General features: G+C 45.4%; 1 protein-coding gene across 4 annotated transcripts in view; it reads right to left on the bottom strand.

Moving 5' to 3' along the window:
• LOC101487738 (aryl hydrocarbon receptor) overlaps window positions 1-15,794 on the bottom strand; it is a 67,228-nt gene that overhangs the window by 30,874 nt on the left and 20,560 nt on the right. For all 4 annotated transcript variants that reach the window (XM_004571563.4, XM_004571562.4, XM_076875405.1 and 1 more), the window contains one exon: window positions 13,269-13,358. In XM_004571563.4, the coding sequence (XP_004571620.1) occupies window positions 13,269-13,358 (90 nt within the window). The remainder of the gene's footprint in view (window positions 1-13,268; window positions 13,359-15,794) is intronic.

Genomic DNA, 15,794 nt, shown 5'->3' with positions numbered 1-15,794 from the left:
GTTGTCACTAACGTCACACTCGCTTACGTCACTGTCGTGAGACATTCTCGCAAAAAGTCACGGTTTTAGTAACGCAGTAACGCAGCGTTCCTACGGGAAAGTAACGGTAATCTAATTACCGTTTTTGCAATAGTAATCCCTTACTTTACTCGTTACTTGAAAAAAGTAATCAGATTACAGTAACGCGTTACTTGTAACGCGTTACTGCCCATCTCTGTTTATCACATTTATTTTCCACTTCTGGATACAATTCAGAAAGTCTAGACTCAGAGAAATGCACCCTGTGTATGACCTTAAATTGAATAAGTCCAAGACGAGCGCAGGAGGTGGAAGATCGTACCCTCGCTATAGCCTGTTCCCAGGACTCCTCATGTATTTGAATTCCTAGTTCTCCTTCCCATGGACACTTAAGCTTAACATTAGAGTGGTTACTAAAAGACAGGATAGTATCATAGAGTTTCGAAATGGTTCCTCTGTGATGAGGAATAAATGATAACGTGGTTTCCCACTGCTGTTCTGGAGGTAAAGAGGGGAAATTTGGGAAACACTTGGCAACAAAATGTCGAATTTGAAAATAGCGAAACAAATGGGTGATACGGAGATCGTAACGAGAAGACAAGTTGGCAAAACTATCCAAGACACCATCCACATATAAATGTTTGAACTGTTTTATACTCTTGTCACACCACACTGAGAATGTCGAGTCCAAGAGTGAAGGGGGAAACAAATGGTTGTTGCTTAGACGAGCCGAGGAAGACGGCATTACAAAATTAAAGTGCCGTCTAAACTGAAACCAGATCTTGAGTGTGTTAAGAACCACCTGATTATCAGTGTACAGAGAGGGTCTTACGGGTAAAGAGCAAAGCTGGTAAAGAAGAGCCCTTACATGATGATAGCTCCAACTTACACCACGACGAACCAGAAGATTTTAGCCAGTAGCAAAGTTTAGGCCCAGTAGTGGGCTAGAAAATGAGGTAATGCAAGTCCTCCACTAAATCTGCATCTCTGCAGTGAAGTTTTAGAAACCCTGGGTGGCTTCCCTCCCCAAATGAAAGAACCAATAATCTTGTCCAGTGAAACAAAAAAATGTTTCAGCACAAATAATTGAATCGACTGAAATAAAAATTTTGGTAAGATGTTGGTTTTAACAGCATTAATCTTACCGATTAAAGGAAAGGGGGAGATTACCCTGTCTTTGAATATCAGATGTGATCCTTGTATAAGAGGAGACAAATTTGCTGATTTAAGGCCAGATAGAGAACGAATCACGTTAATCCCTAAGTACTTAAACCCAGATGGACTGAGACGAAAGGGTAGATTGGACTGTTGAAGTTGACGTGCTGCCGTATTAACAGGAAAACACTCACTTTTCCCTAAATCTAATTTATAACCTGAAAACAAGCTGAAGTTCTCCAGAATACCTAAAACAGCAGGGATGGAGCGTGTGGGGTCAGTCATATATAATAACAAATCATCTGCATACAATGATACTTTATGTGTAATTCCATTACGGATGATACCCCTGAATACAGAAGAAGATCTCAATGTAATAGACAGAGGCTCGATGGCAACGGCAAAGAGTAAGGGAGACAAAGGGCAACCTTGACGACAACCACGACCCAGCGCAAAATAATCAGAGTAAACATCATCAGTATGAACACTGGCTTTAGGGGACGAATAAAGAAGCCGAATCCAGGAAATAAATTTATCGCCAAAACCAAATTTCTCTAAAACTGCAAACAAGTACTCCCACTCCACCCTATCGAAAGCCTTTTCAGCATCTAAAGAAATCACAAGTTCGGGAAATTCAGATAGATGCTTTGAGTAAATAACATTAAAGAGTGTACGGGTATTAAAAAACAGTTGCCGTCTCTTTATGAAGCCATTCTGCTCTTCAGAAGCACATTCATTCATTTTAGCTTTATCTGTGGGAAATTCGGACCTGTACAACGAAGAGTAAAATGTTTTAAAGGTAGAATTAATTTCCAAGGGATCTGTAGTGATATTGTCATAAGAGTTTTTAATACTGGGCATCACTTGTGAGGAGGCCTGACGTCGTAGCTGATGTGCCAACAAGCGACTAGCCTTGTCACCGTATTCATAATATGAGCCATGACTGCGTAGTAACAAGTGCTCAGCCTCTTTGGTTGACATAAGATCAAACTCTGCTTGCAAATCAAGGAGCTGCTTCAGTAATTCTGGAGAAGGGTTCAGTGATCAAGGTTACTAATTGCAGCTATAAGTTCTTTAAGCCTGGCATTAATCTTTTTATTAGCACGAACAGAGTAAGAAATAATTTGACCTCTCAGGTAGCATTTAAGAGTCTCCCATAGCAGAGAATATGAAACTGAATCATCCTGATTGAAGGACAAGAACTCCTCAATAGAGCTTGAAATAAATTCAGAGTTAAACCTCCAAAGTGGAGGACTACGTTTATAGGTAGAAAGCTGAACATCCAATAGCAGAGGTGAAAGATCAGATATTACAATACCAGAATAGTCAGAAGAATTGACACATGAATTAAGAGTTCTGTCGATGAAAAAATAATCAATCCTGGAATAAGACTGGTGGACCTGAGAGAAAAATGAAAATTCTTTGAATGAAGGGTGCGAAATCTCCATGGATCAACAAGATCATTCTGTTTCATAAAATCTGAGAATGTTTTAGACATAGATGATTGAGTCAAATTACGAGGACTAGATCGATCCAAGGTTGGATCAAAAACACAATTCAGGTCTCCACCAAGGATCAGCAAATGAGTATTCAGAAAGGGGATGTTACTCAGCAATCTATTAGCGAATTCAGCACCATCAAAATTCAGGGCACATACCAACAAAACCTTTTTCTGCATTAGGGTACCAGCAACAATGATGTATCTGCCGTTCCTATCAGCGATATATTATTAATGTGAGTGAGAGATGTGTCACGTGCTAAAAGATGGCGCCTGTGTGTTTGGCATGCCGTCTATCGCTCTCTTCTATTTGTTTTATTTTATTGTTTTTAGTCAATTTTGTGCAACATGTCAGCCCTGCATTGTTTTATGATCGCCAGACATTATTGGAAATAGGCTCATCTACCCAAGCTTTAGCTCGGTTTGGAAATGACAACCAAGGCTTTCTGCCTCCCGATTTGGAAGTAACACCACCTCACTGGCGCTCCTTACCATTGCCACTGGATGTGCGGAAGCGACGCAGGAGACGAGGTAACCGTGGAGGTCGCCTTGTCAAACTGAGACTCAGGATCTCTTGTTTTCCTCATGAGCTTCGCTCAATTTGTCGATCCTGCCCGCTACTCTTGGTGCCGTTGCGTGCTTTGGACCCGGTGGACTCCTGCTTGGTTCCTGTTGTGGGATCTCTCGAGAAGGGTTCTGCAAAACCCTCTCCTCTCCGACATCTGCGTTGGCGTGGAGTGGACCAAACAAACCTCCGACCTGTGGATCTGGTTGTTGCTGCCTCGGAAGCTCCCGAGCCAATTCCTCTCAGGTTGGGATTAATTAACGCCAGATCGGTGGCAAATAAGACATTCATTTTGAAGGAATTTTTCGCTTCCCATGCACTGGATTTTCTTTGCTTGACTGAAACTTGGATTCCACCCGGTGAGTTAAGTGCCTTTTCTGAATTACTGCCGGCTGGTTGTGCCTTTTTTAGTGTTCCGAGAGTTTCTGGTCGCGGAGGAGGGCTAGCTGTTGTTTTTAAGGCACATCTTGACTTTAAGCAGCTATCCCCATCGACACGCCACACCAGAACTCTGTTTGTGCGAACTGGGCCACTCGTCTTCGCTGTTGTGTGCGATTGTTTATCGGCCCCCAAAATATAACAAGGAGTTTTTATCCGAGTTCTCAGAGTTTCTTGCTGACTGTGCATCACGGTATGACCAGATCCTTTTACTTGGTGATTTTAATATACACGTCTGCTGCCCGGGGAAGCCCCTGGCTAAGGACTTTCTGGACTTAGTGAACTCTTTTAACTTTATTCAGTCTGTTAAAGGTGCCACTCAAGAACGTGGTCACACACTGGACTTGGTTTTATCACATGGTTTATCTGTCCAAAACGTACTTATCGAGGATGCGGTGTTCTCTGACCATATGCCTATTTTATGTGATATTGTTCTTTTTAATCCTGTTCTTAAGCGTGCTGTACCTGCTCGATGTTATCGTGCTTTTGGCTCAGATACTGCCGAGCGGTTTTCCATATTGTTTGACCAATTTATTTCTTATCCTCCTGAGTTGTCCATCTCAGATGGATTAGTTTCTTGTTTGGATTCTGCTTGTAAATCTGTCCTCGACGCTGTCGCTCCTTTTATATTCAGACAATGCAAGCCAAAGGCTAGTCCTTGGCTAACTGATTTTACCAGAGCCGCTAGAAAAGAATGTAGAAGATGTGAAAGACGGTGGAAAAAAGATAGGCTGTGCGTCTCTATGGAAGCTCTTAAGACTAGCTGGAAAGTCTATCAGAGAGCAGTAAAGGCTGCCAAGCACTCCTATTTTTCTCAACTTATTGCTGCCAGCTCGCATAACCCTCGTGTTCTATATAACACTATAAATTCTGTACTTAATCCGGAAGGCTATATTCTTTTGCACTCTTCTGCGGTTATGTGCAATAAGTTTCTTAATTATTTTGTGGAAAAGGTTGCTAGTTTGAGACCTCCGACTCTACCTATTGCTGACCCAGCCATGCATGGTTCTTGCTCAAGTCTGTTCTCTGCTTTTCTACCAATTGTTTTATCTGATTTAGAGAAACTTGTGTTGAATGCTAAACCGTGTGGCTCTCCAAATGACGTTGTTCCTCCCTGTTTTCTTAAAAAGGTATTTCCTATCATCGGACCACACATTCTGAACATTATTAATACTAGTCTTTTGTCTGGTCAAGTACCTAGGGAATTTAAGCAGTCATACATCCTTTACTTAAGAAACCAGGCTTAGATAGTTCAGTCATATCAAATTTTAGACCGATCTCTAAGCTTCCCTTTCTTAGTAAGATTCTGGAAAGGATTGTTTATACTCAGTTGATGGACTACTTGAATGACTCTAAATTGTCAGAAATCTTTCAGTCCGGCTTTAAGCCATTCCACAGCACGGAGACAGCCCTCGTAAAAGTTATGAATGACATCCTGATAGCGACAGACCGTGGTAAATATGCAGTGCTGGTCTTGTTGGACATGACAGCTGCATTTGACACTGTGGATCACGATTTGCTGATCTCCCGCTTACAGCACGGTGTGGGAATTACTGGTTCGGCACTTTTGTGGTTAAAGTCCTATCTTTTAAATAGGACATTTTGTGTTAAGTTGGGGTCGGCTTCATCCTCTGTGGCCCCTCTGCTTTGGGGTGTTCCACAGGGATCTATTCTTGGGCCGTTATTGTTTTCATTGTACCTCTTGCCCCTTGGCGCGATTTTCCGAAAGCATAAAGTGCCATTCCATCTATACGCAGATGACTGCCAGCTCTACTTACCTCTTAGTCATTCTGATAGTCTCCCAACTGGACCTCTGCTTGACTGCCTTACTGATGTCAAAGCATGGATGGCAAACAACTTTTTAAATTTTAATGATCGGAAGACAGAAGCAATTTTATTTGGCCCAAATCGTTCTTCTCATACTCTGGATGTTGATCTTGCAGCTTTGACTTCCCAACTAAAGAGTTCGATCACAAATCTCGGAGTTAAAATTGATTCTGCACTCACCTTTGATGACCATGTAAACGGGGTGGTAAAATCAGCATTTTATCACCTCAGACGTTTATCAAAGGTTAAGCCCTTTCTTTCCAAGCGTGACTTGGAAAGCGTTATTCATGCCTTTATTACCTCACGTTTAGATTATTGTAATTCTCTTTTAACAAGGGTTGGGCAGGGCACTTTGTCACGCCTGCAATTAGTGCAAAATGCTGCGGCACGATTTTTAACTGGTAGAAGAAAATTTGATCACATCACTCTGATTTTGGCCTCTTTACACTGGCTTCCAAATTGAATTCAGGATCCGTTTTAAAGTCCTTTTATTGGCTTTTAAATCTCTAAATGGTCTGGCACCTGTTTATTTGTCTGATTTGTTGAAGCCCCACGTCCCCACTCGTTCCCTTCGGTCAGCTGAGCAGTTGCTGCTTTCGGTCCCAAAGTCACGGCTGAAACTTAGAGGAGACCGAGCGTTCTCTGTTGCCGCGCCGATGCTTTGGAATAACCTTCCTCTCCATATTAGACAGGCTGCATCAGTGCCAGTTTTTAAGTCTTTATTAAAAACCTATTTTTATTCCCTGGCTTTTAACTCTGTGGGTAACTGACATTTTTATTTTATTTTCCATCCATCCATCCATCCATCTTCATCCGCTTTGTCCGGGGCCGGGTCGCGGGGGCAGCAGCCTAAGCAAAGAGGCCCAGACCTCCCTCTCCCCAGCCACCTCCTCCAGCTTGTCCGGGGGAATACCAAGGCGTTCCCAGGCCAGCCGAGAGATATAATCTCTCCAGCGTGTCCTGGGTCTGCCCCGGGGCCTCCTCCCGGTGGGACATGCCTGGAACACCTCACCCAGGAGGCGCCCAGGGGGCATCCTTGTCAGATGCCCGAACCACCTCAGCTGGCTCCTTTCGATGTGGAGCAGCAGCTGCTCTACTCTGAGCCCCTCCCGGATGGCCGAACTTCTCACCCTATCTCTAAGGGAGAGGCCAGCCACCCTTCGGAGGAAGCTCATTTCTGCCGCTTGTATCCGCGATCTCGTTCTTTCGGTCACTACCCACAGCTCGTGGCCATAGGTGAGGGTAGGGACGTAGATCGACCGGTAAATTGAGAGCTTCGCTTTTATACTCAGCTCCCTCTTCACCACGACGGACCGGTGCAGCGTCCGCATTACTGCAGCTGCAGCCCCAATCCGTCTGTCGATCTCCGGCTCCCTTCTCCCATCACTTCTCCCCAAGTGAACTCCTCCACTTGGGGCAGGAACTCATCCCCGACCCGGAGTGGGCACTCCACCCTTTTCCGGCTGAGAACCATGGCCTCAGATTTGGAGGTGCTGATCCTCATTCCCGCTGCTTCACACTCGGCTGCGAACCGTTCCAGTGCGAGCTGGAGGCCTTCACCCGATGAAGCCAACAGAACCACATCATCTGCAAAAATCAGAGATGAGATTCTGAGGCCACCAAAGCGAAAGCCCTCCGCCACTTGGCTGCGCCTAGAAATCCTGTACATAAAAATTATGAACAGAACCGGAGACAAAGGGCAGCCCTGGCGAAGCCCATTACCCACCGGGAACGAGTCCGACTTATTGCCGGCAATGCGAACCAAGCTCTTGCAACGGTTGTATAGGGATCGAATGGCCCGTAGCAATGGGCCAGACACCCCATATTCCCGCAACACCTCCCACAGGACACCCCGAGGGACACGGTCGAATGCCTTCTCCAAGTCCACAAAACACATGTAGACTGGTTGGGCAAACTCCCATGCACCCTCAAGTATCCTGGAGAGGATAAAGAGCTGGTCCAGTGTTCCGCGACCAGGACGAAAACCGCATTGTTCCTCCTGTATCCGAGGTTCGACTAACGGACGAACTCTCCTTTCCAGCACCCTGGCATAGACTTTTCCAGGGAGGCTGAGGAGTGTGATCCCCCTGTAGTTGGAACACACCCTCCGGTCCCCTTTCTTAAAGATGGGGACCACCACCCCGGTCTGCCAGTCCACAGGTACTGCCCCTGATCTCCACGCAACATTGCAGAGGCGTGTCAACCAGGACAGCCCTACAACGTCCAGAGCCTTCAGGAACTCGGGGCGGACCTCATCAACACCAGGGGCTCTGCCACCAAGGAGTTGTTTAACTGCCTCAGTGACCTCGCCCCCGGAAATTGGCGGGTCATTCCCCTCATCCCCAGACTCTGCTTCCTCCTCGGAAGACGTGTCAGTGGGATTAAGGAGGTCCTCGAAGTATTCCTTCCACCGCCTGACAATTTTCTCAGTCGACGTCAGCAGCGCTCCGCCAGCACTATACACAGTGCAGGTAGAGCACCGCTTTCCCCTCCTGAGACGTCTGACGGTTTGCCAGAATCTCTTCGAGGCAGTCCGAAAGTCTTTTTCCATGGCCTCTCCGAACTCCTCCCACACCCGAGTTTTTGCTTCAGCCACTGCCCGAGCCGCATTCCGCTTGGCCTGTCGATACCTGTCGGCTGCCTCCGGAGTCCCACAGGCTAACCAAGCCCGATAGGACTCCTTCTTCAGCCTGGTGGCTCCCTTCACCTCTGGTGTCCACCACGGCAGGCACCCACCACCTTGCGGCCGCAGCTCAATGCAGCAGCTTCGGCAATGGAGACTCTGAACATGGTCCATTCGGACTCAATGTCCCCAGTCTCCCTCGGAATGCTGTTGAAGCTCTGCCGGAGGTGTGCGTTGAAGATCTCGCGGACTGGGGCCTCTGCTAGACGTTCCCAGCACACCCTCACTACGCGTTTAGTAGGGGTGCAACGATACACAAAATTCACGGTTCGGTTCGGTTCGATACTTTGGTGTCACGGTTCGATATTTTTTCGATACAAAAAAATGCCTTTTTAATTTGTCATTTATTAAAATTATAAACATATATTTTAACTCAAAAGTACAGTTTTTAAATTTAACCCTAACTCTTGTGCGTGTTTTTTATTTTGACAGCGAATGCGCACCTGCGGACCACTTATGTGCAGCCCTGGTTATTTAGCTCGTCATATTGCAGCCACAGAAATTATTTTGTCCATGAAACCATAAAGCTGCACTTTCTTTTTGCCTTATAGTCTGATTTGTCATAACTTCTCCTGCTGCTTTTACACACTCACTCACATAAGCTCAGCGATTCTCTGCGCGATCAACCTCTCACATGTTTAAGCTTGTTGCGGGAGATTTCACTTGTCATGTTTGCATAGTAAGCTAACGATTAATAAGACGATGTCAGAGGAATTGGTGCACAAATTATCATCACTCACAGATCAGTGCTGTTGCTCTCTATACACAGTTCGCACGATTGCAAAGTGAAAGCAAAAAAACAAGCGCAAATTCAAACGCGACTTCAATATGTCACATATTGACAGTGGCTCACCGATGCCAATGACATAATTACCCAGCTACATTTCTGAAAGAATGCAAAAGCATTGACATATATTTTTCCTACAATAGCCCGACGGGCAGGGAAGAGATAGATTTTGGTAGCCCGACTGAAAAAATCGCTAGCTCCGGGACGTCGGGCTAGCGATATTGCAAGCCCTGTATCTGATTGAGGAATCACTCATCTTTGGAAAAGAGAGTTTATTACAGAGAAATGTCTCTTTCCAAAATAAAAGCTATACTATCCGCTTCTTCTGGGCTATATTCTCAGCAGCATAAGGAGAATCATGTGCTAACAGCTGTCTAAATGACTCGGCTAAAGTTAGTAGCATGCTTGTTGTTTTTGTCTTTGCACTAGGATGATGTCGGCGTAAATGTGCAGTCATATTCGTTGTGTTCCCACTAGTGCTTTCAGGTTAATCTCGTTGAAATGACCTTAACGCCACAACACGGCAAATCTCCGTTAACGAGCTACCGCCGATCGCTCCGTGCATGGGGCTAGACGGCCAACACGTTAACGAGCTAACTGCGCTAACACACTAGTTCACACCAATGTAATCGAGCATTGCATGGCACATCCAACATACTGTTTTACTTTAGTCCATGACTCGCTTACCTTCAGGGTCATACGTCACATGAAAACCAAAATAATTCCAAACGCCAGATCTGAATGAGAGTGGGGGAGGTCCATGTTGCTGAGAGGTTAACTTCTGTCTCGCTAGCTTGCCCTGTGCTCTTCCTCCTGACTATGCTGTCTGTGTGGAGCGCTCAGTGGATCTGCGCTCGACAGTGCAGCCTAGGCGGAGTAGTCGAACACAGATTCACTGAGCGCTCAACACAGACAGCATCGTCAGAAGGAAAATTGATAAAATAAATTCCAAATGTTGTATTGTTCGATACATATGCGTACCGAACCGAAAGCACTGTATCGAACGGTTCAATATCGATACGAATATCGTTGCACCCCTAGCGTTTAGGTGCACCAGGTCTGTCCAGCGTCCTCCCCCGCCACCTGATCCAACTCACCACCAGGTGGTGATCAGTTGACAGCTCAGCCCCTCTCTTTACCTGAGTGTCCAGAACATATGGTCGCAGGTCTGCTGATACGATTACAAAATCGATCATCGACCTACGGCCTAGAGCGTCCTGGTGCCACGTGCACTTATGGACACTCTTATGTTCGAACAGGGTGTTCGTTATGGCCAAACTGTGATATGCACAGAAGTCCAATAACAAGACACCGCTCGGGTTCAGATCAGGGAGGCCGTTCCTCCCAATCACGCCCCTCCAGGTCTCGCTGTCGTTACCCACGTGAGCATTGAAGTCTCCCAGCAGGACAACAGAGTCTCCAGGTGGAGCACCCTCCAGCACCCCCCCAGGGACTCTAAGAAGGCTGGGTACTCTGAACTGCCACTCGGCGCATAAGCGCAGATAACAGTCAGGACCCGTTCCCCGACCCTAAGGCGCAGGGAACAAACCCTCTCGTCCACCGGGAAAAACCCCAACGTACCGGCAGCAAGCCGAGGGGATATTAGGATACCCACCCCAGCCCGCCGCCTCTCACCAGGGACAACTCCAGACTGAGACAGAGTCCAGCCCCTCTCCAGGAGACTGGTTCCAGAGCCCAAGCCATGTGTAGAGGTGAGCCCGACTATATCTAGCCGGTACCTCTCAACCTCACGCACTAACTCAGGCTCCTTCTCCACCAGAGAGGTGACATTCCATGTCCCTATTGCCAGTCTTGGCAGCTGGGGGTCAGTCCGCCAGGGCCTCCGCTCCTGGCCGCCACCCGGCACACAATATATATTTTTTTATTTTTTTATTTTTTTTTCATTTTTTTTATTGTTTTTTAACTTTATTGCTATGTCTATTACTATGTGCATATTAGTATTGTACAGCACTTTGGTCTACCAGGTGTGTTTTTAAAGTGCTATATAAATAAATAAATGATGATGATGATGATGATTAATGAGAATGGCCACTCCTCTAGCCTTCGAATTAAAAATTGGGTGAAAGACCTGACCTACCCAAGGGCAATATAACCTATAATCATCCTTAATGCGAAGATGAGTCTCCTGTAAAAATGCTATGTCAGAATTTAGACGTATCAAGTGAGTAAAAACCTTAAATCTCTTAACAGGGCTACCCATACCTCTGATATTCCAACTAATGAACCTAAGAGGCATGCCTGACCCAGCAATGCTGGGGTCTATATTGCCATTAACCATTCATAAAAAGGAAGAAGAAAAAGACCAAACCAAAATGCCAGTGGCCATGAAGAGCCGAAATGGGACAGCCACCCCCCCCCCAACCCCCCCCCCCCCCCCCCCCCCCCCCCCCAACCCAACCCTGAACACAAATACACAGCTTGGAAAAGATTGTGCCGGACTGGTCCGAAGTTCAAGTATATATTACACGATTCAGTTTCATTAATTAACAAAGAAAATAAAAGGAACCAGCACACCAACAGTACAATAACTAGCACAACGGCCTAAGAAAACAATGCACAGGTGGCGTTAAACCTAAGGAGAGCGTGAACCCTTAGCAGCATTACAGCATCAAACTGAGGGGCTATCGAGGCTCACCCAGAGATCAAAGTTTTGACATAATCACTGGCCTCCTCTGCTGAAACAAAGTCCTTCTCGACACCCTTATATGTGATGCGTAGTTGCGCTGGATGAAGCAGGCCATACCGAACACCTTCAATGCCACGGAGTTGCTGCCTGACCGAGCCCGTGCCACCCTGGCGGTGTAGTCGGGGAAGACTGAGATGGTCTCCAACTTTAATCTGTCGGCGTTCTCTAGCACGTCGTAAAATGTCAACACAGTCAGTGTGGTAATGAAACCTGCATACAATGGCTCGTGGACGGCGGGCTTAGGTGCGGGCTGGAGAGTCCTGTGCGAACGATCCAAAAGCGGCTCCTTTCCCAGATCAAATGCTTCTTTTAGCAGGGAGGCTACGGCAGCAGTGGTGCATGTGTCAGGGCCCTGCGGTACTCCCACTATCCTAACACTGTTGCGCCGCGACCTGGACTCCAAGTCTTCACACGTATTTTCCAGCTTGGCTACATGAGCTGTGAGGCCCTTGATAGTGTTTCTCATCTCAGCTATATCATCAGAGCAGACAGTAAGTGCGTGCTCCATCTCCTTCACCGTACCTTTTAGCTCAGACATGGTAGCGTCATTGGCAGCTTTATCGATCGCCAGCTGCGTCTTCACAGCCTGCAGGTCGAACTTAATGGTAGACAAAGCATCACCCAGAGTGTCCTGAAGTTCCTTTTTAAAGATGTCGGCGATATCTTTCCTCAGCCAGCAACTCGACCTTGAGAGCTTCAATACCAGGATTAGCTTGGCACGAGGGGGGCTTTGCAGGAGACGACGGCTCACTCGAGGGTGTGGTTGCGGTTTGCAAACTAGGCCTCAGTTGTGTTTGAATAGTACTGCGGGTTTTAACATTTTTTGCTGCCATTTTATGCAGGCCCGAGTAAAACTTCTCAACAAAACAATCCACAAACCAAAACAGGACTGGAAATATGGCCGAAAAGCGCGAATGAATAACAACTTAATCGAAATCGGCGGGAGCTCCCAGACTCGCGTCCCACTCCATCAAAGCTCAACCAGAAGTCCCACAGCACTTCTTTTAAACAGAGTTCCTTGTTTTCTATAATATAGAACCCTGATTATATGCCACAGATGCATTTTTATTACATTTTTGTTGTCACAGAAGTTCTACTATTAGATATAATAATGGTGCAAGCTCCACCTGTACATAGTGCTTAAAAGCTGGACGTAACACTGTGCGAGCAGTGGTGCAGAGACGTGCTGTGTACTGCAGGATGCTGTTGTGGCCGCTGGTTTCTACAAAAGGCCAAGCTATAAATAGGTCTTTCTGCAGCTGCCTGTGACCCTAGCATGCAGGGACTATACTAATGGATCGACGCAGACCCCCGTGTTGCTGCCGCCAGTTGTTGCACGCAAGCAACGCATTTATCAGCTGATGAAGCAGAGCCTCTAACACCTGTAAAATTACTACTTTTGTATTTCAATACAATATAAAATATTGAATAAATCGTTAGAACCCAGGACCTACTTAATGCCACCATGTCACAATGACACCCATTTAGAACCTGTCACCTCCCTAAATGCTAAGCTACTCTGGCTTCTGGTTCTCAGTAGTGAGGAATGACAATCAATGGATGTAATTAGAGTGAAAAACAGACTGATACCTGATGGAAGCCCAGATAGTCCTGAATGGTGTGAGAGGAGTAGAAGATGGTCCCACTGGCAGTGATAACCAGGATGAATCCATTGAGAGCCTGTTAAAGCAGATGCACAGACAGTGACACGGTTCATTACTGTGCTTTCATCCGTGTGCTGCAGCATCTGACTGTCATCAGCCAACATGATCATAATGATGTGACTTTAACTAGAGGATATACATTGACGAACAACAGGTACAACAATATGTTCTATTTTTCCCTTTTCGTTCATTTCCATCTAACAACATTTTAGTCAGACAGTGGGAGGTGGAATAAACGTGGATCTGAGGTTGTGGTTTGGGGGGGCCCTCTGTGAGGACTGGTGCTGGCTCTCTGGCTGTGCAGACCTCCAAAGAAACTGTCCTGCATGAGGAGCAATGACTGAGCGTGACAACAGTCTTGACGATTACAGTGAATGTACGCTGTATTGAAAAAAGTACAGTATTAGCTTGTCTGCATTCACAAACATTCAAACCTAAGATATGCTTTTGTTAATTGATCGTTTTTAATATGATGTTTGCAGCTACAACAGTGAGAGCTCCAGTTTTTGGCTCGCGGTATCCCAAAGGTGTTCTGGGTTGAGGTCATGACTTTTTTCTAGGGATAGACAGAATCCAATATACAGCATCGGTCCGATCCTGACCTAAATTACTGGATCGGATATCGGGGAGAAAAAATATATAATCCGATCCATTAAATATCACAAAAGAGCCTCAGAAAACTTGCAACATGGCGTAACCCAGGTAGTGACCTCAGCACGTCGGAGCAGTATGCGTCACGTGACAGAGCGGCTGTTGTGTGCGAGACCTGTCAGCAGTCTGGAGTTCACACTGAAAGCATTTGGAGCCGCGCTACGTCCTGCCAAACCAGGTGTTGTACCAAGGTAGGGATTCCCGAGAAAACCTGCCCCGCCCCCGCTGCGAGCACCCGCTGGACACAGAGTGGGATCCAGTTCACTCCGCCTCCATTACAGACAATTAGACGTGGAAGTAGTGATGTTTGAGTTTTGTGAAAAAGTGAAAATGAGTGTCGTTATCTTACCATTCAGTTTGAGGGTTCACACGTGGTGAGGGACGGGGTTGTTTTAACAAACGCCTGATGATTATATTTATCCTCCTGTGACTTTGCTGTATAAAGAGCTAAAACCTCCAACGTTTCAGGAGGAGTTCGTCGTTATAAGAAGTCGGTTTATGTTCAGCTTTAAGAATAAAAGGGTCCATTTTTTCTAACGTTGTTGAATATAAATATTATTTTCTGCTGATATTGCACTTCTTTCTTTCAGAACCAAAGAGTTTGTGAAACCTGCATAAAATTGCATTTTAAATTCCTTTTTGAATATCACTTCGATTTCTGCTAAAAGTTTAAATGAAAAGATCAGTATCGTTATTCTAGTTGTTATTTCTTGAAACAACAAGAATAGCCAACACAAGACTGCCTGTAAAATGCTAGATAGTGCTTTTCTACTCGAGCAGTCAAAGTACTTTATACAACATGCCTCAGTCTCCCACTCACACAAGAACTTTTTCTACAGTTCATATTCGCCTCTCTGCATCAGGACTGTGATGGTTCGGTCCAACGTACCGCAACATTTCTTACTTTATGTTGGTGACTTCTTAGACCACATCAGGAAACCAGGATTTTTTTGGTCCCCACAAAGATACACACACACGCACACACACACGCACACACTCCTCTCTGATAGCACAGCGCTGATGCCCTCCCATGACCTGTTTCCTTCAGGGAGCATGAACAGCCACTGAAACTGGGCGACACAAACATGTCTGAACTCTTCCTGAATCATCCAGAATCAAACCAGTTAGCACCTCATGGTATCATTAACCTCCGAGCTGTCAGGGTTTACTTCAGGCATCATCTGTGTACGTCTTGGTTTCCAGACTAAAAGCAGGCAGCCTGTGTCCTGTGATGTCGTAGCTGTTGTGTGAACCTTCACTGTGTTCATTATTAACATTGCCTAAAAGGGAAAAGTAGCACAATTACTAAATTCTGCCATATTTCCTGCATTCTCTGTTTGAATAATTGACTGGCTCCTCTATAATTCACTACCATCTGATGTGAAGAACAGCAAAGGAAGAGGCTTCATACAAGAACTCCTTTTATGAAATCAAATTCAAATTCAAATTCAAATTTTATTTGTCACGTACACAGTCATACACAGTACGATATGTAGTGAAATGCTTGGACAACTGCTCGTGACCTAAAGAAAACAAAAAAAGGAAAAGGCTATGAATAAGATAGGAAATAAATATGAAAAATTAAAAAGGGTAAATTTAACTAGGAAGGAATAAAATATATAAATTAAAGTTGAAAATAAAATAACTGTACAACAAAATACACAATACACAATATAGAACTATATAAGAATGTATGAAGAAATCTAAATATAAATAAATATATACACAATAACAGCAGCTGTACAAGTATTAACCGGAAATGAAGAATATAGTGACCAGTGTTGTGCAAAACCAAAGTCCA

This window comes from Maylandia zebra, linkage group LG16 (assembly GCF_041146795.1).
Source record: "Maylandia zebra isolate NMK-2024a linkage group LG16, Mzebra_GT3a, whole genome shotgun sequence".
NCBI classification, from domain to species: Eukaryota; Metazoa; Chordata; class Actinopteri; order Cichliformes; family Cichlidae; genus Maylandia; species Maylandia zebra.
The sequence above is the reverse complement of the archived record's forward strand: the minus strand, read 5'-3'. Positions and strand labels throughout refer to the sequence as shown.